This window comes from Neoarius graeffei, chromosome 20 (assembly GCF_027579695.1).
Source record: "Neoarius graeffei isolate fNeoGra1 chromosome 20, fNeoGra1.pri, whole genome shotgun sequence".
NCBI classification, from domain to species: domain Eukaryota; kingdom Metazoa; phylum Chordata; class Actinopteri; order Siluriformes; family Ariidae; genus Neoarius; species Neoarius graeffei.
Window position 1 is genome coordinate 53,313,263 of NC_083588.1, and position 24,137 is coordinate 53,337,399.

Below are 24,137 nucleotides of genomic sequence, written 5' to 3' on the forward strand. Positions count from 1 at the left end.
TGAACATTGGAGGGATGCTGACTGGACACCTGCTGCAGCCCGAGTCAAGGACTGGAGAACTGAAATACGCTTTAAAATCAAGCTGACTAGAGAAAATGAAGAGAAATCTCCAAGTTCCAGGCAGAAGAATGAATGGCTGAGTGAAGAGAAAGGAAAAGATCAGAAGAGCTTTTCAGAGGGAGCAGTGAAGTGTGGTAGTGTGGTATGTGGTCCGAATCCGAGGGAAAAGAGCAAAAAAAGAGCAATCTAGGAAAAGCTTGAAGAGATGGGATTTTTTTCCCCCAGCTGACCAGGAGATTTGCACTTTTCATCATCACGGACCAACGTTAACTGCATCTTCACAAGGATAAGCTCACGTACATGGGTGAGGGCACAGATTAACTTAAATACCATCTGAGAACAAACTGAATCAACCAGCGTCTTCGATGAAGTGCACTTAATCTGTCCAGACACCTCGGAGGAAGCCGTCCGGTTTAATGCCTCTCTCAGATCTGCAGCTTTCTCGCTCACAGTATCCATCTCTCCAATTGCATTCTCCTCTGTCTTTTTCACTCTCATACCCTCAATCTCCTTCTGCTAATCTTCTTTTTGGGATGGAGTGATTTCAGGAGTCAATAGCAGCCATGCCTGTAATGAAGGGCCTCCTGGCCCCTCAGAATACTTTCCTGGACACCATCGCCAAGCACTTCGATGGCACCCGTGAGTACCGCACTAATCCCTCTGCTTATATTCAGTCTGACCTCTGACCTCTAGCTTCTTGTTGTATGTGGAAGTGAATGAAAAATGGTATTAATTGTATTGTTTGGGCTGATATTAGAGAGAGAGAGAGAGAGAGAGCACAAAGAAAGAAGCAGCTTTCAGCAGCAATATAAATTTTTTTAAAAAGTCATTACATGATAAAAATAACATTGAACAAAAAAGTGATAAAACGTCAGGAATGTAAATCGTTCTGCTGTCACATTAGCATTTTTTTAAGATTTGACTTTAAAGCTAGCTACACTCCGGTTTGTTATATATTTGTTCTGGGATAATCGTTCAAGGTTCTACACAGAGTGTTTCCCTTTCAAAGGTGGTTCGAGGTAAAACTCATTTAGGAAGCTGAGAACCCAGAAAGAACCGTTATGGATTACACAAGTTTTTTAAAATAAATAAATAAATAAATAAATAAAAACTACTTTTTTATCCATCCATTTGTAGGAGGAATTCAGTGTCTGGTCAATAAACTCAAATATTGCAACATCAAAACCATTTAAAAATAATAGATAGATAGATAGATAGATAGATAGATAGATAGATAGATAGATAGATAGATAGATAGATAGATACAGTGGTGCTTGAAAGTTTGTGAACCCTTTAGAATTTTCTATATTTCTGCATAAATATGGCCTAAAACATCATCAGATTTTCACACAAGTCCTAAAAGTAGATAAAGAGAACCCAATTAAACAAATGAGACAAAAATATTATACTTGGTCATTTATTTATTGAGGAAAATGATCCAATATTACATATCTGCGAGTGGCAAAAGTATGTGAACCTCCAGGATTAGCAGGAAATTTGAAGGTGAAATGAGAGTCAGGTGTTTTCAATCAATGGGATGACAATCAGGTGTGAGTGGGCACACTGTTTTATTTAAAGAACAGGGATCTATCAAAGTCTGATCTTCACAACACATGTTTGTGGAAGTGTATCATGGCACGAAGAGAGGAGATTTCTGAGGACCTCAGAAAAAGCGTTGTTGATGCTCATCAGGCTGGAAAAGGTTACAAAACCATCTCTAAAGAATTTGGACTCCACCAATCCACAGTCAGACAGATTGTGTACAAATGGAGGAAATTCAAGACCATTGTTACCCTCCCCAGGAGTGGTCGACCAACAAAGATCACTCCAAGAGCAAGGCGTGTAATAGTCGGCAAGGTCACAAAGGACCCCAGAGTAACTTCTAAGCAACTGAAGGCCTCTCTCACATTGGCTAATGTTAATGTTCATGAGTCCACCATCGGGAGAACACTGAACAACAATGGTGTGCATGGCAGGGTTGCAAGGAGAAAGCCACTGCTCTCCAAAAAGAACATTGCTGCTCGTCTGCAGTTTGCTAAAGATCATGAGGACAAGCCAGAAGGCTAATGGAAAAATGTTTTGTGGACGAATGAGACCAAAATAGAACTTTTTGGTTTAAATGAGAAGCATTATGTTTGGAGAAAGGAAAACACTGCATTCCAGCATAAGAACCTTATCCCATCTGTGAAACATGGTGGTGGTAGTATCATGGTTTGGACCTGTTTTGCTACATCTGGGCCAGGACGGCTTACCATCATTGATGGAACAATGAATTCTGAATTATACCAGTGAATTCTAAAGGAAAATGTCAGGACATCTGTCCATGAACTGAATCTCAAGAGAAGGTGGGTCATGCAGCAAGACAACGACCCTAAGCACACAAGTCATTCTACCAAAGAATGGTTAAAGAAGAATAAAGTTAATGTTTTAGAATGGCCAAGTGAAAGTCCTGACCTTAATCCAATCGAAATGTTGTGGAAGGACCTGAAGTGAGCAGTTCATGTGAGGAAACCCACCAACATCCCAGAGTTGAAGCTGTTCTATACGGAGGAATGGGCTAAAATTCCTCCAAGCCGGTGTGCAGGACTGATCAACAGTTACCAGAAACGTTTAGTTGCAGTTATTGCTGCACAAGGGGGTCACACCAGATACTGAAAGCAAAGGTTCATATACTTTTGCCACTCACAGATATGTAATATTGGATCATTTCCCTCAATAAATAAATGACCAAGTATAATATTTTTTTCTCATTTCTTTAACTGGGTTCTCTTTATCTACTTTTAGGACTTGTGTGAAAATCTGATGATGTTTTAGGTCATATTTATGCAGAAATATAGAAAATTCTAAAGGGTTCACAAACTTTCAAGCACCACTGTAGATAGATAGATAGATAGATCTCCACTGCAAAAAATGATCTCTTGTTGAGAGAAAATATCTTTAATATGAGTGAATTTATCTATTATTTCTGATTAGAAGTTTACTAGAACTCAAATATAAGATTATTTAGCTTACTTTGAGACGCTTTTACTAATTTCAAGCCTTAAATTTTCTTATTCTATTGGCAGATAATTTTGCTCATTTTAAGCACTCAATTCTAGAAAGAAGCACAATTATCTGCCAATAGAATAAGAACATTTAAGGCTTGAAATTAGTAAAAGTGTCTCAAAGTATGCTAAATAATCTTATATTTGAGTTCTAGTAAACTTCTAATCAGAAATAATAGATAAATTCACCCATATTAAAGATATTTTCTCTCAACAAGAGATCATTTTTTGCAGTGTCCGTGATTTCCGACACATTAATTACACCTTTATGTTCTTTGTATTGAAACTGTCTTCAGACAAAATTTGTAAAAAGATAGATAGATAGATAGATAGATAGATAGATAGATAGATAGATAGATAGATAGATAGATAGATAGATAGATAGATAGATAAACTAAACTTTAGTGATTTTAAACAGCGAGTTTAATATCCGGGACTTTTGTAGCAGCAGATATTTGGTCTTTTTACCATTGAGTAGTTATTGTATACATTGAAAATCTGAATGCATGCATCAACCGTACAAACATTTTTTTTAAATAATGAATAATTTTCTTACACTTGTGTGACTTTGCTTGTGAATTTACCTTTTAACTTAGAAGGATGGATGTCTTTTTTTTAAATGTTCCTCATGTAATTTATTCTCATAAGTAAGTTATGCCACTATGTACAAATATATACAGATACATACAGATCGTCCACCGTTGCTTGAGGTTCTAATTTGATTTTTATGCTTCACATGAATATACAGAGTGGGTGGGTAATGCCAGACTGAGAGAACCATCCAAAGTGAAAATCCAACCTATATCTGCCCAAGCACATTTTAAAACAATGAGTACAATCCCTAAGCGCAGTCATTTAAAGCTTTCAAGTGCATGAATATTGCATTTCAAGTAGCTCTATTTTGCATCTTTCAGTCTGAGCTCCAATGGAACAAACAAAACAAACAAAAAAAACCAAACCATACACCCGTAAATGGAAACAATGCAGTAACTGAGGCTTTTAAAAGAACCTTCAATAGCTGGATAAGTGCCTCTCCAATCCAACCTCACACCAAATTCATACAAATTACAATGGGCAAGAGCAAAGTGACCCTGTGAGGCCACGTCTCTAAACCTGTGCACCACGCTCTCTTTCCCCCCTATTTTACTGTTAACAAGACAAAAACAAATGCAGGTGAAATCTAGAAACTTTAATCCATCTCCAGCGTGTCTTTGAGGAACCCTTAAAGGTTCTACATAGTAACTCATGCTTGTACCACAGACAGGTTCAAACACCAGAAAAAGGCAAAAAAAAAAAAAAACACTTGATAAATGCAGCTTGATACTGTGACAATAACACAATCTTCCAAATCTCTCCACTGTCTCTGCTGTACTACAAATATCAGCTGAGCCACAATAGAATGGTTTCACTTGTTGGATTAATTAGCATGCATACAGGCACAGTCAAAAGTTTGGACACCCCTCCTCATTCATAGGTTTTTCTGTATTTGGACTATTTTCTCCATTGTAGAACAATACTGAAAACATCGCAACTATGAAATAACATATGGAACATACCAGTGGCAGCTGCTGGTTTTTAAAACAGGGGAAGCCCATTTTATGCATTCATCATAAACCTGTAGGCTGGATATCAAAGCATAGAAAGGTGTGCCCCATTAGCACAGTGAACTAGACAACCCTACCTAGTGGCAGAAAGTATTTTTGCTTGTACATTTCATGTTATAGTCTGGCTTGCCAGGCTAGTGCCTCATATCCTTAATCAAAAATATCAAACATCCAAAAATCACTGGCTATTCAACGAAGAGCCTTGAACATCATACCCTGATATGCAACACACAGTCTTTAACACAACACCCAGCTGTGCAACACATCCTTGAACATCTTCTGCAACACAGTCTGGAAATTCATCACCAGGTAGGCTATGCAACACACAGAACCTTGAATATTATACCCAGGTATAACCTATAACACAGAGCCCACCATTCTCTTAACATTACTGAACAATAGACACACTTCAGATTTATGAACACTATTTATACACAAATTCTGCCCGCCGCTCCTTTTCCAGAAAATGGTCTGTGACCCTGTCATACCAGCTGGTTGTGCTTTCCAGAGACTTCATCAATTTCTGTTAGCAGCTAGCACTGCAGATCCCAATAAGGCTCAAGCTAGCCTACAACCAGATTGAACTACAAATGAAATAAACGAGTGAATTCACGAATGATCAAACTGATAGAATGGATGAAAGTTAACGGAGCACAACAAGTAATATTTACATTTATTTACAGAGTAATGTACAGAGACATCAATGAGAAGAACCGGTTATATGAAAAGAAATTCGGACAGCACTTTGGCACACGACTACACTTTCTCGACATCCGCTAGGGACTGACTGATCATACTTCCGTGTTCCTCGCCGAAGTACCGCCCTCCTCATGTCTTTCAAACACTACCTCCAATAATCCTTTATCAGCCCGGCTTCTTGTCCCTCCCACTGTCTCGTTTAGTCCCAGAGAAGCCCGGCTTCCCTGGAAGTGACGATTTTGTTGATTTTAACCAATAACAACTAGCCGAAATTGGCTGTTCAGAGCCGTCTCGTAGACTGCAACGGATACCTGGCTGCCAATCAGTGTTGCCAGATACTGCTGACGCTTTCCATCCCAAAATATATTCAAAACCCGCCAAAATGCACTTAAAACTGCCCAATCTGGCAACACTGCTGCCAGTCCATAGAGCCCGTTGAAATAAGAAAGGTTACAGCCTGGCAGCAAAGGTGATTCTCGTAGCGAACTGCAAGTTCGTCAGACATCACTCAAATAAGTTACAGGATAGTTATGAACATAAATACAATCTTGGGCATATATTATGTTATGCAAGTTATTGTTTTAATGAGAATTCAACGTCGTAGACGCCGCAGTTTGGGGAGAGAATTTTAGGGGAAGCTTCCCTTGTTGTCTCTGAGAAATCACCCCTGGAACATACATTCATACATCCACCTGCTACTTTATGCGGTTCTCTAATCAGCCGACCCCTTGACAGCAGCACAACGCATCAAATCATGCAGATATAAATCAAGAGCTTCAGTTAATGTTCACTTCAAACATCAGAATGGGAAAAATTGTGATCTCAAAGTGTGACTCTCTTTCACTGTGGCATGGGTGTTGGTTTGAGCCAGATGGACTGGTCTGAGTCTTTCAGAAACTGCTGATCTCCTGGGGGTTTCACACACAGTCTCCAGAGTTTACACAGACAGAATGGTGCAAAAAAACAAAAAAAAACATTGAGTTGAGTGAGTGACAGTTCTGTGGGTGGAAACAAGCGCCTTGTTGATTAGAGAGGTCGGAGGAAAATGGCGAGATTGGTTCGAGCTGCCAGGAAGGATATAGCAACTCATAGCAACTCTTTACAACCGTGGTCCATCATTACTTCAAGGCATGAAGTGTCTTTTAATGAATAAAAACAAAGAAACAACCAACCCGTGTAAAGCTGTGATTGTCTAGAATGTCTTTGTATGCTGGAGCATTACAATTTCCCTTCATTGGAACTAAGAGGCCCAAACCCGTTCCAGCATGACAATGCCGCTGCGCACAAAGTGAGAGCCATGAAAACATGGTTTCAATTGGAAGAACTTGAGTGGCTTGAGCCCTGACCTCAACTCCATTGAACAAGTTTGGAATGAATTGAAACACAGACTGTGCATCTGACCGTTTCATCCAACATCAGCGCCTGACGTCACGAATGCTCTGTGACTGAATGAGCACAAATCCTCACAGCCACACTTCAAAATCTAGTAGAAAGTCTGTGCAGAAGAGTAGCTACATACACAGTAAAAAATGGAGTGTCAATATTGCAGTGTAAACCTATTTTCCTCTGGATAGAGTAGTTATAACACTATGCAGAGTAAAATCGTCTAAATGGTAGTGTCAAAAGTGAGAGTTAATTCCCACTTGCACACAACGACAAAATCTACTCTGCAGGGTGATGATTCCCCGTGAAAATACAATATAGAGTCAGATTAACTCTGAAAATCTTACACTATCTATAGTGTTAAATATTTTTACACACCTCATTGTTAATTTTGACACAAAATAGAGTAAAATTAACTCTAAAAATCTTACACTGGCTATAGAGTAAATTTTACACTGATTTTGAGTGGGACCAAATGTTATCTGGCAGAGAGTTAAATTCAACTCTTAAAGAGTAAAATTGACACTATGATTTTTACTGTGTATTAATGCCATGTCTTTGGAATGGGATCTTCAGCAAATGTGTAATATTTTTTATATATATATGTGGCAGCACGGTGGTGTAGTGGTTAGCGCTGTCGCCTCACAGCAAGAAGGTCCTGGGTTCGAGCCCCGGGGCCAGCGAGGGCCTTTCTGTGTGGAGTTTGCATGTTCTCCCCGTGTCCGCGTGGGTTTCCTCCGGGTGCTCCGGTTTCCCCCACAGTCCAAAGACATGCAGGTTAGGTTAACTGGTGACTCTAAATTGACCGTAGGTGTGAATGTGAGTGTGAATGGTTGTCTGTGTCTATGTGTCAGCCCTGTGATGACCTGGCGACTTGTCCAGGGTGTACCCCGCCTTTCGCCCGTAGTCAGCTGGGATAGGCTCCAGCTTGCCTGCGACCCTGTAGAAGGATAAAGCGGCTAGAGATAATGAGATGAGATATATATATATATATATATATATATATGAGTGATTCCACGCTTATGGGTACTGAAATGGGGACATGAACTTATTCACCTAAAACCATTTCTTTTTTTACCATCAGGTCACAAAACATGTAATCTTTAATGAATGATATGTTAAAAGATAACTTTAATTTTCTGAGATGTAATAAAAACATATTTATATGCCAAAGTCAAGCCTATGAGTTCCAAAATGATGTCTGTTACATTACTTCTGTTACGATTGTCCATCTCACGTCTGTTACAAATTAATTACAATCTAGCTATATACCATGTTAATCTTATTGAAAGAATGTGTATGTTCATTCTACTACACATGTTTATTAATTATATTTGCTAAAACATCACCTTCCTATGTTTCAAAAAGTAATTCTACATTGTTAAAATTGAGAATATATATGTCCACAACACTTCTGTTACGTTCTGACTTTGGCATATAAATATGTTTTTATTACATCTCAGAAAATTAAAATTATCTTTTAACATATCATTCATTAAAGATTACACGTTTTGTGACCTGATGGTAAAAAAAGAAATGGTTTTAGGTGAATTTTTAAAAATAAGTTCATGTCCCCATTTCAGTACCCATAAGCGTGGAATCACTGGTCAGGTGTCCAAATACTTTTGGCTATATAGTGTCTATTATAATAGTAATAAACAGTTGTTCCCTCACCAGCTTCTCTTTTTTTTCTCTCTAAGACAAAAGTAAAAATCAGCTTGTCATGTTCCCAACACTGAGCTGCCCAGAGTGTTAGCTCCAGCCTCACCTGATGGATAAGTGTTATAGATAATGGATGGATTTATGGATGGATGGATGTTACCAAGAAACTCAGTAATCCAATGTTGCCTTGTGAAAACAGACCAAATACAATTCTGAATCCCAAAAGTGGCCGATCAATTGTACTTCTGCATAGATTTCAAAATAAAATTCATACAAGAACCCCAGCTTCGGAATTATGATCAACTTTTAATCATTGCAGATTATTTTCACTTTATTTCTTGTGTTTTTGAGCAGTTCTGTGCAGCTGCACTTTGTTAAAAGTAGACGGCCTTTCGATTTCATAGAATCGGTGAAATTTAGTTCGCTCTGAAATTTAGTCATTGTGATATATGTTTATTTCTGTAATATCTAAAAAATACCAGGCTATTCTGTGGCTGGGAAGTTATTTAATTTGAGTGGATTCCCGAGCAAATAATGTGCATGAAATCGCTTGCTTTGTGCAGTCAAGCAGACAGAGGAAGTCCGTGTGTACATGCGCAGGTTTACCTTCTTCTTCTTCTTTTGGGTTTTACGGCAGCTGGCATCCACAGTGTTGCATTACTGCCATCTACAGGTTTACCTTTGACCATGCACTGACAGTTCCATCATTCTGTTGTTAAATGAACAGCTGATCACACTGAGGTGCTCGCTGAGCGCCGATATTTATTAGTTTCCTTTCCTTCGTATATAACATAACGTCTTTTCTTCTCGCTTTCCGTTACTGTAGTCTTTCATGTTTCATTTGCACACGCACATCCTCTATTTTTCTCTCCTGTTTCAAATTTGTATCCCACAATGCCTTGCGCGAACAGGGAAAGCCCACCACGTCATGCATGACATAGTATCTTGTATTATATCATGGTGAAGCAGGAAAAAATAGCAGACAATTTAGGGCCACTTGGCCTTAAATTCATTAATTGTTCTATTTTAAAAAAACTCATAAAACTGGAAGTCTGTGATTCAAATTCAGTAGCTTTCGGCCCACTAAACAAAAATAATTAGTTGTCGGGGGAAATTCTTTTTATGATCTACACTTGAACAATCTGAAAGGCAGTCTATCTTTAACTTGCTTCAATTTTCTGTGCTGTCTCAGTAGAAAGTCTTAAAATGTGGTTATATATAACCCCTGAGTGCCTTATCGTCTAATATGCTTTCACATGAATGCTTAGTTATTATTTTTAACATTCTGTACCTTTCCATTTCTTTTTCCTTTCCTTGTAATTTCATCTAACATTAATTCATCTCAGAATCGACTTACATACAGCGCATTAGCACTGTAAAGTATAGTATGTAAAGTTAGCAGTATTATGTAAATCCATACTACATACAGTATTATGTAAGGGTTATGCACAGTATATCCAAAGGACATGTTTAAATGAGTAGGAATATAAAAGGAGTCTTGTAATGAGCCACGGGAGTTGTTACAGCGATTAAGACTAGGCACTTTACAAAACTCATACCAATTAGACATTTTCTAACCTAATGGCTCTTCAAATAAATGAGGAATTCTCCAAAGTAGTTTCTAATAAAAACCCTTTTAATCTTTTAAGCACCTTTTGAAACTCATTAAACTAAACAGTTCAGAACAGAAAAAAATACATATATTTCACTTATGAAAGATTTGCAAAGCAATAGAAATATAATTAATGCTATAAAGTAAGAAATAAGATACGCACAGACGTTCTATGATGAAAAAAATATTCAACAATGGGATGGTATGATGTGAGCAATGTGTTCTATAACAGCACAAGTGTTTTCAGTAATTTGCCAAGATTTTTTTTTTAAATAAATAACGGATATAATTTATCATAGTTTTCATAGTAGTACATATAGTGGGGTGTCCACAAAACAAGTTCCTGTTATTACTTACCAGCCATAATGTTACGGTCACTGACAGGTGAATTGAATAACAGTGATCTCATTACAATGCCACCTGTCAAGGGGTGGGATATATGAGGCAGCAAGAGAACAAGATGTGTTGGAAGCAGGAAAAATGGGCAAACATAAGGATCTGAGTGACTTTGACAAGGGCCATATTGTGATGGCTAGATGATTGGGTCTGAGCATCTCCAAAATGACACATCTTGTGGGGTGCTCCTGGTATGCAGTGGTTAGTACTGGACAAAAGTGGTCCAAGGAAGGACAACCAGAAAACCAGCGACAGGTTCATGGGTATTGAAGGCTCATTGATTCACATGGGGTATGAAGGCTAGCCCAGCTGGTCCAATCCAACAGAAGAGTAGCACAAACTGCTGAAAAAGTTAACTCTGACACCTTTCTGTTTTAGAAAGCATTACCTTTTTCAGCAGTTTGTGCTTCAGTAGCTCTTCTGTGGGATTGGTTTAACCACCTTGACATTTTTTTTTTACAGAGATTCAAATCCCAACAAGTGTTTCCAGGCAAAACAAACCTCGCCTGGCAGCACTTATAAGGAATATGAAGGAAGATATCGTGAAAAAAAATAGATACCCTATGGCTCCATGTGGCTACTGCTTATAAATAAAAAATTGTTTTCTGATCCCATGTCCATACAGTAAATATAGCATATATATTTACTCTATGACACAGTAGCCACAAAAATGAAGCATAATCCAAAAATGAACAATTTAAACATCACAGAAGGAAAATATACCAAGTGTCTGTACTTTATATTATTCTACTCTTCCCTCTTACAGTTTTTGAAACTGAAAGCTCCAAACCGAGGCTGACCTACACACGCTGTCACCATGACCAAAACTCTTATTTCCTGGAAATGGCCTGGTGCTAGAGCTCAGTGGAATGCACTTTCCCTCTGTAATAAGCATAAGCATGTCTGAAAGTGATTTCTTTAGTTAGTCCGTAGCAGGCGAGGTAATAATAATAAATCAACAGAGCAGGGAAATTTTTATCAATGGGGTTTGAAAGTGGGTGTGGCCAAACACTCTTCCTTTGCATATGTAAATGAACCAAGAAATCATCCGATGACAGCACAGTGTATGCAAATGAAGCAGGTAGTGATCCAATCAGCATGTTTGTGGGAGGAGTCTTTCTGAGGCAATCTGAGCTCAGAGCTTTTTTTTTTTACCTTTTTGGTCACCGTGACCTTGACCAGATGACCCTCAAAATGTTGGGGGTTCTGGAGACCAGAGGTTTGAGCTGTGATATATGAAAGGTGGGGTGAACACGTCGCACGGTGAGTGGTAATGCCAGTCTAACAGAACATGGGTTGATTACCTTCTTGATGGGAAAGGGTCCAAGGGTTTTTATGGTTGGTCCAGACTAGGAAGGGAAGATCAGACCCCTCGAGCCAATGCCTCCACTCCTCCAAGGCTAGTTTCACAGCCAGTAGCTCTCTGTCACCGATGTCGTAGTTACGTTCGGCTGGGGACAGCCGGCAGGAGAAGAAGGAGCACGGATGGACCTTGTTGTCACTGGCTCTCTGGGAGAGAATGGTTCCGAACCCTGACTCGGAAGTGTAGACCTCGATGATAAACTGCTTGGTTGGATCGGGTATGGTGAGAATGGGTACTGTGGTAAACCTGCACTTGAACATGGAAAAGGCTTTCTCCGCTTCCTCCCCCCACTTGAACTGGGTCTTGGTCAAGGTCAGGGCTGAGAGAGGTCCAGCCACCGTGCTGAAGTTGCGGATGAAGCACCTGTAGAAGTTGGCGAACCGCAGGAAGCACTGGAGCTCTCATCTCGAAGATGGGGTGGGCCAGTCAGCGACTGCCTCCAGCTTGAGGGGGTCCATCTGAATCTTCGCTGGAGAGATGATGAACCCCAGGAATGAGACAGAGCTTTGGTGGAACTCACTTTTCTCCGCCTTGAAGAACAGCTTGTTTTCTACCAGGTGTTGGGGGACCTGCTGGACATGACCCTGATGTTCCTCCAGGGAGCGAGAGAAAATCAGTATGTCATCCAGGTACACAAAGACAAAGGTATTAAGGAAGTCCCTCAAGACATCATTAACTAGTGCCTGGAAGACCGGGGGCGCGTTGGTCAGGCCGAAAGGGACCACGAGGTACTCGTAGTGGCCTGTGGTGGTGTTCAAAGCCATCTTCCACTCGTCCCCTTCCCTGATCCTAACAAGATGGTAGGTGTTGCGTAAGTCCAGTTTAGTAAACACTTTGGCTCCCTGGAGTAGTTCAAAGGTCTTGGTCATGAGCGGTAGTGGATAACGATTCTTGATTGTGATAGCATTGAGACCCCGATAGTCAATGCAGGGGCTGAGTGACTTGTCCTTTTCGACAAAGAAGAACCCCGCCCCTGCTGGGGAGGAGGAAGGGCGGATGATCCCAGCTGCCAGCGACTCGGTGATGTATTTTTCCATGGCTTGTCTTTCGGTGGGAGAAAGAGAGTAAAGGCGTCCCTTGGGTGGCGCTATCCCAGGCAGGAGGTCGATACCACAGTCATAGGGTCTGTGAGGAGGGAGGGACACTGCTCGGGTCTTACTGAAAACTAGCTTAAGGTCCAGATATTCCGGAGGCACATGAGAGAGGTCGGGAAACTCGCTGGCTGAGCGCTGTGGTGGTTTGGCGGGAGGCAGAGCAGAGTTCAGGCAGGAGGCCAGGCAGGAAGGCCTAGGATGGTGTTATTAGTCCAATTTAAGTGAGGGTTGTGCTGCGTCAGCCAAGGTAGTCCTAGAATGATGGGAACTTGAAGGTTGTTCATGACGTGAAATTGAATAGTTTTGGAGTGATTGCCTGAAATCCTTAAGGTGAGTGGGGCGGTAAGGTGGGTGATGGTGGTCAAGCCAGTGCCACTGAGTGTCAGGACGGTGAGAGGGACCTCGAGGGTGAGTAACGAGATTCCGAGATCCTTGGCGGTGGTGGAGAAGATCAGGTTCCTGTCTGCCCCCAAGTCAACGAATGCCTGAAGATGGTGATGCCGGCTGTTGTGGGTGATGATAACAGGGAGCAACAGTCGGTCAGCAGGGGACTGGTTCCAAGCATTGCCCACCAGGGCCCCTCGATTCACTGGTGGGCTCGTCCTTTTAGCGGGCAGGCCAGGCAGATGTGTCCATGCTGACCGCAGTAGAAGCAGGTCCCCGTGCTCCGCCGGTGCAGTCGTTCCTCTGCTGCCACTCGTACCCGATCTACCTGCATGGGTTCGATGGACGAGGTGGAAGGTGGTGAATCTGGGGCGGTTCTTCTCTCTCCTCCGTTGTTGAATCAGAGCATCAATGTGATTGGCAAGGTCCATGAGGCTGGAGAGGTCCGACGGCAGTTTCCGAGAGACTATTTCATCCTTAATGGTGTCAAACAGGCCATGTAGGAACGCGTCAACCTGGGCACTCTCGTTCCAACCGCATGATGCTGCCAACATCCGGAACTTGATGGCATAATCTGAGGTAGATCGGGACCCCTGCCGCAGCTCCATGAGCTCCCTAGCCGCTTCCCAGCCGGACAGAGAGCAGTCGAATGTTCGCCTCATTTCCTCAGAGAATTCTTTGAAGCTGGAACAAAAGGATGCATCAGCGTCCCAGACCACTGTTCCCCATTCCCTGGCCTTGCTGGTCAGGAGCTTGATAGTATAGGCTACCCAGGAGCGTTCTGTGGGTAAGGCCAGAGGTTGTAGCTCCAAGATCAGTGAACATTGAGACAGAAAAGATCTGCAGGTACCTGGTTCTCCACTGTAGGGCTGAGGCGAAGGGAGTCTCGGTTTGTGGAGAGTGGCGGTGGCAGGAGGTGAAGAAGGAAGCGGCTGGGCAGGGGTAGGCACGGCTTGGGAGTGCTGGAGTTGCATGGCTAGAAGGTTGAGTGAATTGGACAGGGTGGAGAGGTTCTGGGTAATCTGTTGGAGCTCCTGTTGGTGGGTCCTGAGGAGAGATTCTTGCTGCTGTATAGCCGTTCTCAGCTGGGTCAGTTCTGCTGGATCCATGTTGGCCAGAATGTACTGTTAAGGGTGGCGAGATGAGGTGCGAGATTAGGATCCAAAAGCAGAACACCAACAGTAATCCAATAAATAAGGTGATTTAATCCAGGGAAAAGGGCGTGGCAAAAAGGTAAATAAACAGGATGAAAAAACAAATAGCAAAATAGTCCAGGTACAAAGAGACAGAAAAACTTTGACAAAACAACGAGGCAGACAAGGACAAAAAACGCTAGTGCAAAAAACCATGAACAAGAAAAAAAATGCTGAGTGCAAAAAAACATAAACAAAAACAAACGCTAGAGAGAAAAACCATGAGAAGCATAAGAGCTACAGAAACGGCTAGAGTAACAAGCGAGACGTTCTGGCAAGGTCCCTATCTGAGAAGGAAGTTTATATACACAGCAGAAAAAAAAACCAGGAAGTGAATGCAGGCAAGATGGAATTCCCGTCCCGGATCCGGATTAGCGTTGACCTGGGAGATACCGGTAAGTAATCTCTGGAGTGGAAGTCTGGGGTGGAGCATGACAGTATCGCTTTCAAAATGACTTGCAAAAATGAAAATGTGCTATATTTGCTTCTGAAGGCCAGGAGTGTGCTGATCTTAGTTTGATCATTTCAGTTCTAAGATTGTGAATGTTACTGAATCTTTAGCACCTAGAAAGATAGTAATGTGATTTATGACACAGTAAAAAGCACAGTTCCTTTTTTAAGCAGTAAAAAACCTCACACTTCATACCTCCATGATTAAGAACAAGTATACATAAAAGATTGGAAAATTATTCTGAAACATCAGTAATAACCTCAACCCCATTCTTCAGAGGTTCAGAAATCCTTTAAAGCGAGACGGCCTTTCGATTCCATAAAATCAGTGAAATTTAGTTCCCTCTGAAATTTGGTCGTTGTGATATATGTTTATTTCTGTAATATCTAAAAAAAATCCAGGCCATTCTGTGGTTGGGAAATTATTTAATTTGAGGGGATTCCTGAGCAAATAATGTGCATGAAATCGCTCACTTCGTGCAGTCAAGCAGACAGAGGAAGTCCGTGTGTGCGCGCATGCGCAGGACATTTACCTTTGACCATGCACTAACAGTTTCATCATTCTTTCGCTAAACGAACAGCTGATCACACTGAGGTGCGCGCTGACTGCTGATATTTACCAGTTTGGTCCTGCGTTTCCTTTCCTTCACAACATAACGTCTTTTCTTCTCACTTTCCGTTACTGTAGTCGGTCTTTCACATTTTATTCGCACACTCACGTCCTCCATTTTTCTCTCCTGTTTCAAATCTGTATCCCACAATGCCTTGCACGAACAGGGAAAGCCCACTACATGATGCATGATGTAGTATCTTGAATTGGGTCATGTTGAAGCAGGAAAAAATAACGGAGAATTTAGGGCCATGTGGCCCTAAATTCATTATTTGTACTATTTTTAAAATCCTAATAAAATTGGAAGTCTGTGATTCAAATTCATTAGCTTTCAGTCCACTAAACAAAAATAATTGGGTGTCAGGGAAAAAAAATTTTATGACCTACACTTGAAAAATCTGAAAGACAGCCTACCTTTAATGCATTAACTCCTTAGCTAATCTGTTGATAAATTTAATATCAAAACAAATTAAACTGGCCATCAAAACCTCATGTTCAGTCAAGCAGCTGTTGGATTATGATGTATAAACTTTACTCCTATAAATATACAGATGAAGAGTGCACTGCGGATGGAACCGTTTCTCTCTTTCACAGGATGAACTTCTCCTACTGTACTGTACAGTGTGGGTGTATTTATGCTCCTGACCTCGGCCTCGATATCTAGCACTAAAGTCCAAACTGCTAGTTGCAGAAAGAAAGTGTGTTAAAGATCAAAACATCTCAAACACATCCATATTCACATCCAGAATAGATCTCGGATTATACGTACTGAACATTTTGACAATCGTCATACTGTACAAGACTAAATAATGATCACTAATGAGGGACGAGAGTATCAATCCATCTCTGATTATCAGAGCTAAATAAATGAAAGTTCAATGAAGTAACCGTATACTGTATATGGATGTAGGTAGTAAATGGGTGATTTCTCGATATGGATGACTGCAAATAGATCATTATGTGACAGGAGAAATAATAATAATAATGGAAGACAATAAATGGGTAAATTAATGAACATTTAAACAGCATGAAGTCATCAGCAATCTGCAAAAGTGGAAACCGTATTATATAAAATAAAGAAAAACAAAAAAAATTAGAAGAAGAGTAGAGCAGGTAGATGAAAAGACATTGCGTCAGCTGTACAAAAATTCATTTTTGAAAAAAAAAGTACGCATGTCTCTGTAAAGCATGTCTGTGTAACTCAATGCCACCATCTTTATCTGTATTTGTTTAGTGCTCTGTATCTGTATTGAAACCCAAGCACTGGAGATGCACAGCCTCTGGTGTCCACCAGAGGGAGTTGCACCAAGAAGCAAGGCCCTATTGTTTTCCTCAGGATTCTTATTCTTTTTCATCAAAACTTGACCATTTTTGAGGTCGTTCCTATGGGCAAAAATTCATGAAATTTGGTACACACATCAGTCCTGGCCATCACTACTCAAGGATAGAGGCTTGATCCCAGGTGCATCCAGGATACTCCATAGCACCCCCACATGTCATTAAGACTTTTGCCCGGCATATAGTTTCATGGCGGCGCGGTGGTGTAGTGGTTAGCGCTGTCGCCTCACAGCAAGAAGGTCCGAGTTCGAGCCCCGTGGCCGGCGAGGGCCTTTCTGTGTGGAGTTTGCATGTTCTCCCCGTGTCCGCGTGGGTTTCCCCCGGGTGCTCCGGTTTCCCCCACAGTCCAAAGACATGCAGGTTAGGTTAATTGGTGACTCTAAATTGACCGTAGGTGTGAGTGTGAATGGTTGTCTGTGTCTATGTGTCAGCCCTGTGATGACCTGGCGACTTGTCCAGGTTGTACCCCGCCTTTTGCCCGTAGTCAGCTGGGATAGGCTCCAGCTTGCCTGCGACCCTGTAGAGCAGGATAAAGCGGCTAGAGATAATGAGATGAGATGAGATATAGTTTCACCTATCCATGTCAAATTTGTTAGGTGTGTGGGGTGCACCAAGACAAACAAAATTGTAATGTACATTGCATTAGCCATACTCAACAGGAAGTGAGTTAATTTTGGCTTTATGCATTTTGACACATTTTACATTTTGATGTTCTCTTCCTAGGCAGTTTGTTTGATTCATGCCAGATTTGGTATACCGGAGGTACTCGGGCCTTTCATTGCTGCTTGTGGCTATATTTGAATTTAAATCCAAAGTGGGCATGGTCGAAATATGAGGCATATGCCCACAGAATCACTCTAAAATACTGGAAGAAAACCCAGATATAGAAATAGCAGCACTGTAAGCATAGTGTGTGAATTCTGGTCTAAAAGTTCCTCAAACTCAGATACATCACTCAAGAAGTTTATTTTTCTCAACACATTTTTTAATTCTGCTTGCGTCTTCAGTTATTTTTTTTGTTTGTACATACCTACCCATGATATTTTAACAAAATGGGTCAAGTTGGATCCAATTCCCAAAATATAAACAAATTAGTAACCTAATTAGAGGGCAGCATGTTGGTGTAGTGGTTAGCACTGTCGCCTCACAGCAAGAAGGTCCGGGTTCGAGCCCCATGGCCGGCGAGGGCCTTTCTGTGTGGAGTTTGCATGTTCTCCCCGTGTCCGCGTGGGTTTCCTCCGGGTGCTCCGGTTTCCCCCCACAGTCCAAAGACATGCAGGTTAAGTTAACTGGTGACTCTAAATTGAGCGTAGGTGTGAATGTGAGTGTGAATGGTTGTCTGTGTCTATGTGTCAGCCCTGTGATGACCTGGCAACTTGTCCAGGGTGTACCCCGCCTTTCGCCCGTAGTCAGCTGGGATAGGCTCCAGCTTGCCTGCGACCCTGTAGAACAGGATAAAGCGGCTAGAGATAATGAGATGAGATGAGATGAGATGAGATGAGATGAGTAACCTAATTTAAGCCACTGTGATCCTGATCAGGCAGTTCCTAAGGATGAATGAGTGAAAGCTGTAAATGTATCGCACAGCTCTGCATGTTTATTTGAAATAACTTGGTCGTTCTTTGTCCATATCTGACCACTGACACCGACATGAAAATAAAACCTTCCCAGTAACGTGACTTTTGTGCTGTTCTGCTGGATGTACTGTGATCCCTTCAGGCACGTTCTATTCATATCGATATTTGTATTCATTTAGAAGACATTATTCATATTCAGTCACAACACTGAATCACTGCTGTATATCCGATAAAGTCGTTCCTGCCTGTGTCATGGCACAGAATACAAAAACTGAGAAAACCTGAGAACTTGACTGAAGATTCTGCCAGTGTCAGTGTGTGGTAGTCTGTGTAATGCATAGTATTTCTGCCTCACTGCAAAATATAGAGTCTTCATCATCATGTGAACTAGTTTGCCATCCATATCCCGTTATGTCGTAGAAGTGCACATTGTGTTCCAGTCACGACTGGTTGGTTTGTGTATTTTAGTCATGCTTGGATGAGTGGCTGTGTGTGGGTGCTTGTAAGTGTGTGTGTAGTGTAGAATTTACACTTTGATTTTAATGCAAAGTGAAGAAAGAAACCAATGTCCAAAAACATTAAGTAGAAGTGGTCATTGCAGCCAGGTCTTCTTCACTCTCTTTTCTGTCCATGGGGAATGGCTTCCTGTCAAAAGTTTTCCTACCAGCAACTTTGCCTGACCTTCTCCTTGGTAGACAGTGGTGTGACTCATGTGGGTCAATGGTTTTGATCCAGACGCTGTCTGATTCACAGAAATAACCACCACTTTGGCTCAAGGGGAAGTTCACTGAACATGCAAGCATCATTGGGGCAGTAAAATAAAATCAATTACAAGCTTTAGAATGTTGGAAAAGTTGTTGTGAAAGGATTAAAGCAACACTAGGTCGGAATTTTACCTTAAAATATCAGCTTCAGAATCATTTTCATGGTACACTGATTTGTAATAGGGAGAACGGCTTGTCTTCCAGTCCGAGTCTGCATCCAGTTCGCCAGTTATAGGACCATGTTACTCGTCCCCGAGACCGACTGCGAGACAGAGGTGGACAGTAACGAAGTACATTTACTTGAGTATTTTACTTGAGTATTTTTTTTTTTTGGAAACTCATGACTTTAATGTCACTACATTTGAAAGGCAAATATCGGACTTTTCACTCCACTACATTTCTATCAAGGTCCTCGTTACTATGAAGCAGCTTTGAAAGTGGATGTTTTTTCTTTTCTTTTCTAAAATGCGATTGATTTTTCCACAGGTGACACTGAGACAGCTTATCAGTAATCACTAGGGTCACGTCATGTCCGTAGACTGTATAAAATCAAGTTCAGTGATTTCTCAGCAGCGTTATTTAACACGAACAGTTGATGGCAGAATGGAAGGAGGCGGTTCTTTTGGAGAATGAACACACCCAGGGCCATATCTAGAACCCATATTTCAGTTTTCTGAAAGGATTAAAGATTTGTTTCGTTTTAAATGTTTGCTTTGTTTGCCGAAAACGAACCATATCACGGCCTACAAAAACTCACCGTCCGACCTGCGGAAGCATATTGAGGTATAATAAATGTTTTATTCCAAGAAAAAGCTTGCAATGAAGTTGTCTGTGCTTTTAGAGCTAGTGATAACGTTGCAATAGCTATGCAGTCTAGTTAGTCAAATGACTTTCTATGGACATGAATAACGTTAACTTATCTGAAGACTCATCTCATCTCATTATCTCTAGCCGCTTTATCCTTCTACAGGGTCGCAGGCAAGCTGGAGCCTATCCCAGCTGACTACGGGCGAAAGGCGGGGTACACCCTGGACAAGTCGCCAGGTCATCACAGGGCTGACACATAGACACAGACAACCATTCACACTCACATTCACACCTACGCTCAATTTAGAGTCACCAGTTAACCTAACCTGCATGTCTTTGGACTGTGGGGGAAACCGGAGCACCCGGAGGAAACCCACGCGGACACGGGGAGAACATGCAAACTCCGCACAGAAAGGCCCTCGCCGGCCCCGGGGCTCGAACCCAGGACCTTCTTGCTGTGAGGCGACAGCGCTAACCACTACACCACCGTGCCGCCCCCTTATCTGAAGTCCTTTCAGAAATATGTTTTAGCATAATATTGCCAAATAAACAGAATGTAGAAATCTTTCTTTTCTAGTAGCGTTAGCTACCCAATATGATTTCGAGTTTGAAAAGAGTTTGCTAGCATGTCAGATGGAGTTTCACTGACTAGCTAGCTTAACGTTAAACCACCATGATGGCACGGCATGCGTTCATTTTGTGAATTCACATTTCTGTCTTTGGTTACAGCATTAGGTTTTGTAAGCATTGTGGCAATAATACAACGATGCGTTGACAGAAAATGTACTTTTAATACTTAAGTATTTTTGAAAGCGAGTACTTCAGTACTTTAACTTAAGTAAAAATTTGACTGGACAACTTTCACTTGTATCGGAGTAACATTTAACCAGTGGGATCTGTACTTTGACTTTAAGTAATGAAGTTGGGTACTTTGTCCACCTCTGCTGTGAGAACTGCATAATGTGGCACGGTGGTGTAGTGGTTAGCACTGTCGCCTCACAGCAAAAAGGTTCTGGATTCGAGCCCAGCAGCCTACGAGGGCCTTTCTGTGTGGTTTGCATGTTCTCCCTGTGTCTGTGCGGGTTTCCTCTGGGTGCTCCGGTTTCCCCCACAGTCCAAAGACATGCAGTTAGGTTAACATGGGGTAGTCATGGCTGAAGTGAGGTTGGGCTGAAATGCCCTTGAGCGAGGCATCTAAACCCCAACTGCTCCCCAGGTGCTGTAGCATAGCTGCCCACTGCTCTGGGTATGTGTGTGTGCTCATTGCTCACTTGTGTGTGCATGTGTGTGTTCACTGCTTCAGATGGGTTAAATGCAGAGGTTAAATTTCACTGTGTGCTTAAGTTTGTGCTTGAGTGAAGGTGTGACAAATAAAGGCTTCTTGGCTTGGCCTCTTCTTCTTCTTTACGGCACCCCAGCCAGCTTCCAAAATAAAACAGTGAAACAGCTTCCCATAAAAAAAATAAGCTAAATCGATATTCTCAGTAAGGATATCATGAGGTGAAGAGACCACAAAAGATGCTGTCAGAGGAAGCTGGGAAGAGTAAAAGAGAGAGTGACCAAGCAAGAGACTGGACAAGAACAAATCTTGGACTTATTGGTGAACGCTAAGAGAGCTAAAAGGCTGCAAGACAGATGCTGAGTTGGACTTCTTTCTGTTGGACTAGTAAGTAATATTACATGAGCTGCCTTGTGTTGTGTTGTTGCTCTTGCTTGGTGTTTGGCAATGTTAGCAAAGTTGTCAGCTCCCTAGCTTTTGATCATAAGCCAAGTCAGTCCATTTAGATAGAGGTTTAGCCACAAGCTACATCTCAAGAGGATGTTAGAAAACTTTCTAGATAACACTCAGACATTGGTACTGGTAATAAGTGCTCTTGTGTCCGTTGCTGTTTAGCTTTGTTGGCAAGCTTGTCACCCAAGTTTGCATCACTGTGTGCCCAAGCTTTGCAAGGTAAATTTAGTTGACTAGCTGTTCTTTGTTCATTTACTTCCCCCAGGCATTACCAGTGTTTGCATGATTCTCCTTACGTTAGCTTAGCATGCTACTATTCTGAGTTGTATTCAGTACTTGTGCAAATTCTGACTGCAGCATGGCAAAAAAAATTTCTGCGCATGCATGTTAACTTCAAGACTGTCTTGAAGTAAACATGCATGCGCTGAAATTTTTTTTGCCATGCTGCAGTCTCATTAGATCTGTCTCACGGCTAATGGGATAACAATGACAATCTGACCGCAGAGTGTACATTCCTGCCAATTATATTTGTGAAAGATATTTGTGACGCAGTCTGTAACTTTATCAGTGTCTCACGGAGATTTGTAGTTTTTCCAGATGGCAAAATGTCATCTAACTTGAGTCCTGTCTCAGGCTAGCATGCAAGTAAATAAATTTATCTCACACCAAAACAGAGGTGTGACCAGAATGGCATGTGTGGGTGGGCAGTTAGCTCATCTGGGGGGCAGAAAACAATACCTGAAAAATCGGTAGAAAACCACTACTACAATTACTAGGCCTAATAGTCCAATAATAATAATAATTCAATTCGGTAATCAAAATATGGTCACGCTAGCATAAATCATGACCGTCAATTTTGTTAACAGTGTGGAATTTTTTTCTGAAGTTTTTTTGTTTTGTTTTGTTTTGTAAAGAAAAAAAACTAAACTAACTTTTTTTGAAAAGCCTGGCTATGCTGAATGGAAATTTAAATGTTGACACTGAAAATGTTGGGATGCACCATCTACTGGTCTTCATGAATAGCTGACCTTTGACTTGGACCATTATCTACAGTACAAGTCTGCGGTTACACTTAGCAAATTCTGAAACAAATTCATTCATGTCTAGATTTTCTGTGATTTCCTTCTCATGTGCCAGAATGTCTACATTTTTCTTCCTTGAATGCAGCATTGTTCTGCGTAGTGGAGTGAGGATGCGGTTCAAGGTGGAGAAAGAGCTTTTGCATGCAGCTGAAGACACGCCAATGACAAGTGCTGTGACATATATTGAATGCAATATGGGGAAGGCCTCTTTGTACTGCTGAATGCATTTGCATGCTTCAGAGAGGTTAGCATCAGTTGACAATTTGTTGAGCAACATTGCTTTTGCCACAGAAATTTCATTTTGCAAGCTTATGCTGTTAAGCTCTGTGCCTGCAAGCACCTGAAGTGGTTTCAGGAGAGAGGGCTCAAGAAAGGACTTTGATTTTGGCAGGAGAAATGATGTGGACCTCATCAAATCAACATTTCTCTGAGAGAATCTATATATTATATAGAGAATATATTCAAAAAACTTCAGGAAAAGTCCCTCCTCCCCACCCTCGTGATTGTGACCACGCAGAGCCAGTTCATTGACAGCCAGGAACTGAACGGCCTCCCCAATGCTCTTCACATAGTACCTGTTTTTTTCTATCTGCGTTTGACCCAGCAGGTGAGCTATGCTTTCACCCGTCTCTGCCCGACGCTGGTGTTCCTGCCACGCAGACATTGATCTGACGTGCGGGAGACTCGACGCATGTTTTTGGAAGCCGGCATCTTTTTCAAGGGCTTTTTTTCCAATTAGTGAAGCCACGTTTGGTAAATATATCCTCGCGGTCCGAATGTGAAATGTTAAATTTGCGGCAGGCAAAGCAAAAGCTGGCATCGCGGATAACGGAATACTCGAGCCACGGTCGAGAATGATACCAGCTTGCACTAAAGCACCGAAGGGTTTGTCCAAATGGGCGCTTGGGGTAATTAGTTAAAATAGGCTGGGATGGGCTTTCCATATTTAAGTCGGAAGGGACGTGCACATCAGAGGTTTGGGAGGACTGCGTACTTTGTGAAATGCAGGGGTTTTGAGTTCCTGAAGCGGCCACAGAACTGCAGGATGGCGCAGACCTATTCAGATCCTGTGAAGGGCTTTGCTCCGCGTTGGCAGCAGCGGTGCTGGGTTCAACAGCGGAGTCAGAAGCTTGCGCAGCGACAGGGGCGGACGAGGTCTGCTTTTTAATGAGCCACCTATGCATGTCTTTTGGTGTTACGTACTAGTTAATAAAATGTTTTAATAACGTCTGTGTGGGTTATGCTTAGTGGCTGGCTGCCTGCCTAGGCTGGCAATTCAACTA

At 41.7% G+C, this 24,137-nt stretch overlaps 1 protein-coding gene across 1 annotated transcript in view; it reads left to right on the forward strand.

Annotated features, from left to right (window-relative positions):
- The first annotated feature begins 623 nt into the window (after positions 1–623).
- Positions 624–24,137, forward strand: part of kcnh4a (potassium voltage-gated channel, subfamily H (eag-related), member 4a) — a 113,281-nt gene continuing 89,767 nt past the window's right edge. The window contains exon 1 of the mRNA XM_060902426.1: positions 624–699. Within this exon, the coding sequence (XP_060758409.1) occupies positions 624–699 (76 nt within the window). The remainder of the gene's footprint in view (positions 700–24,137) is intronic.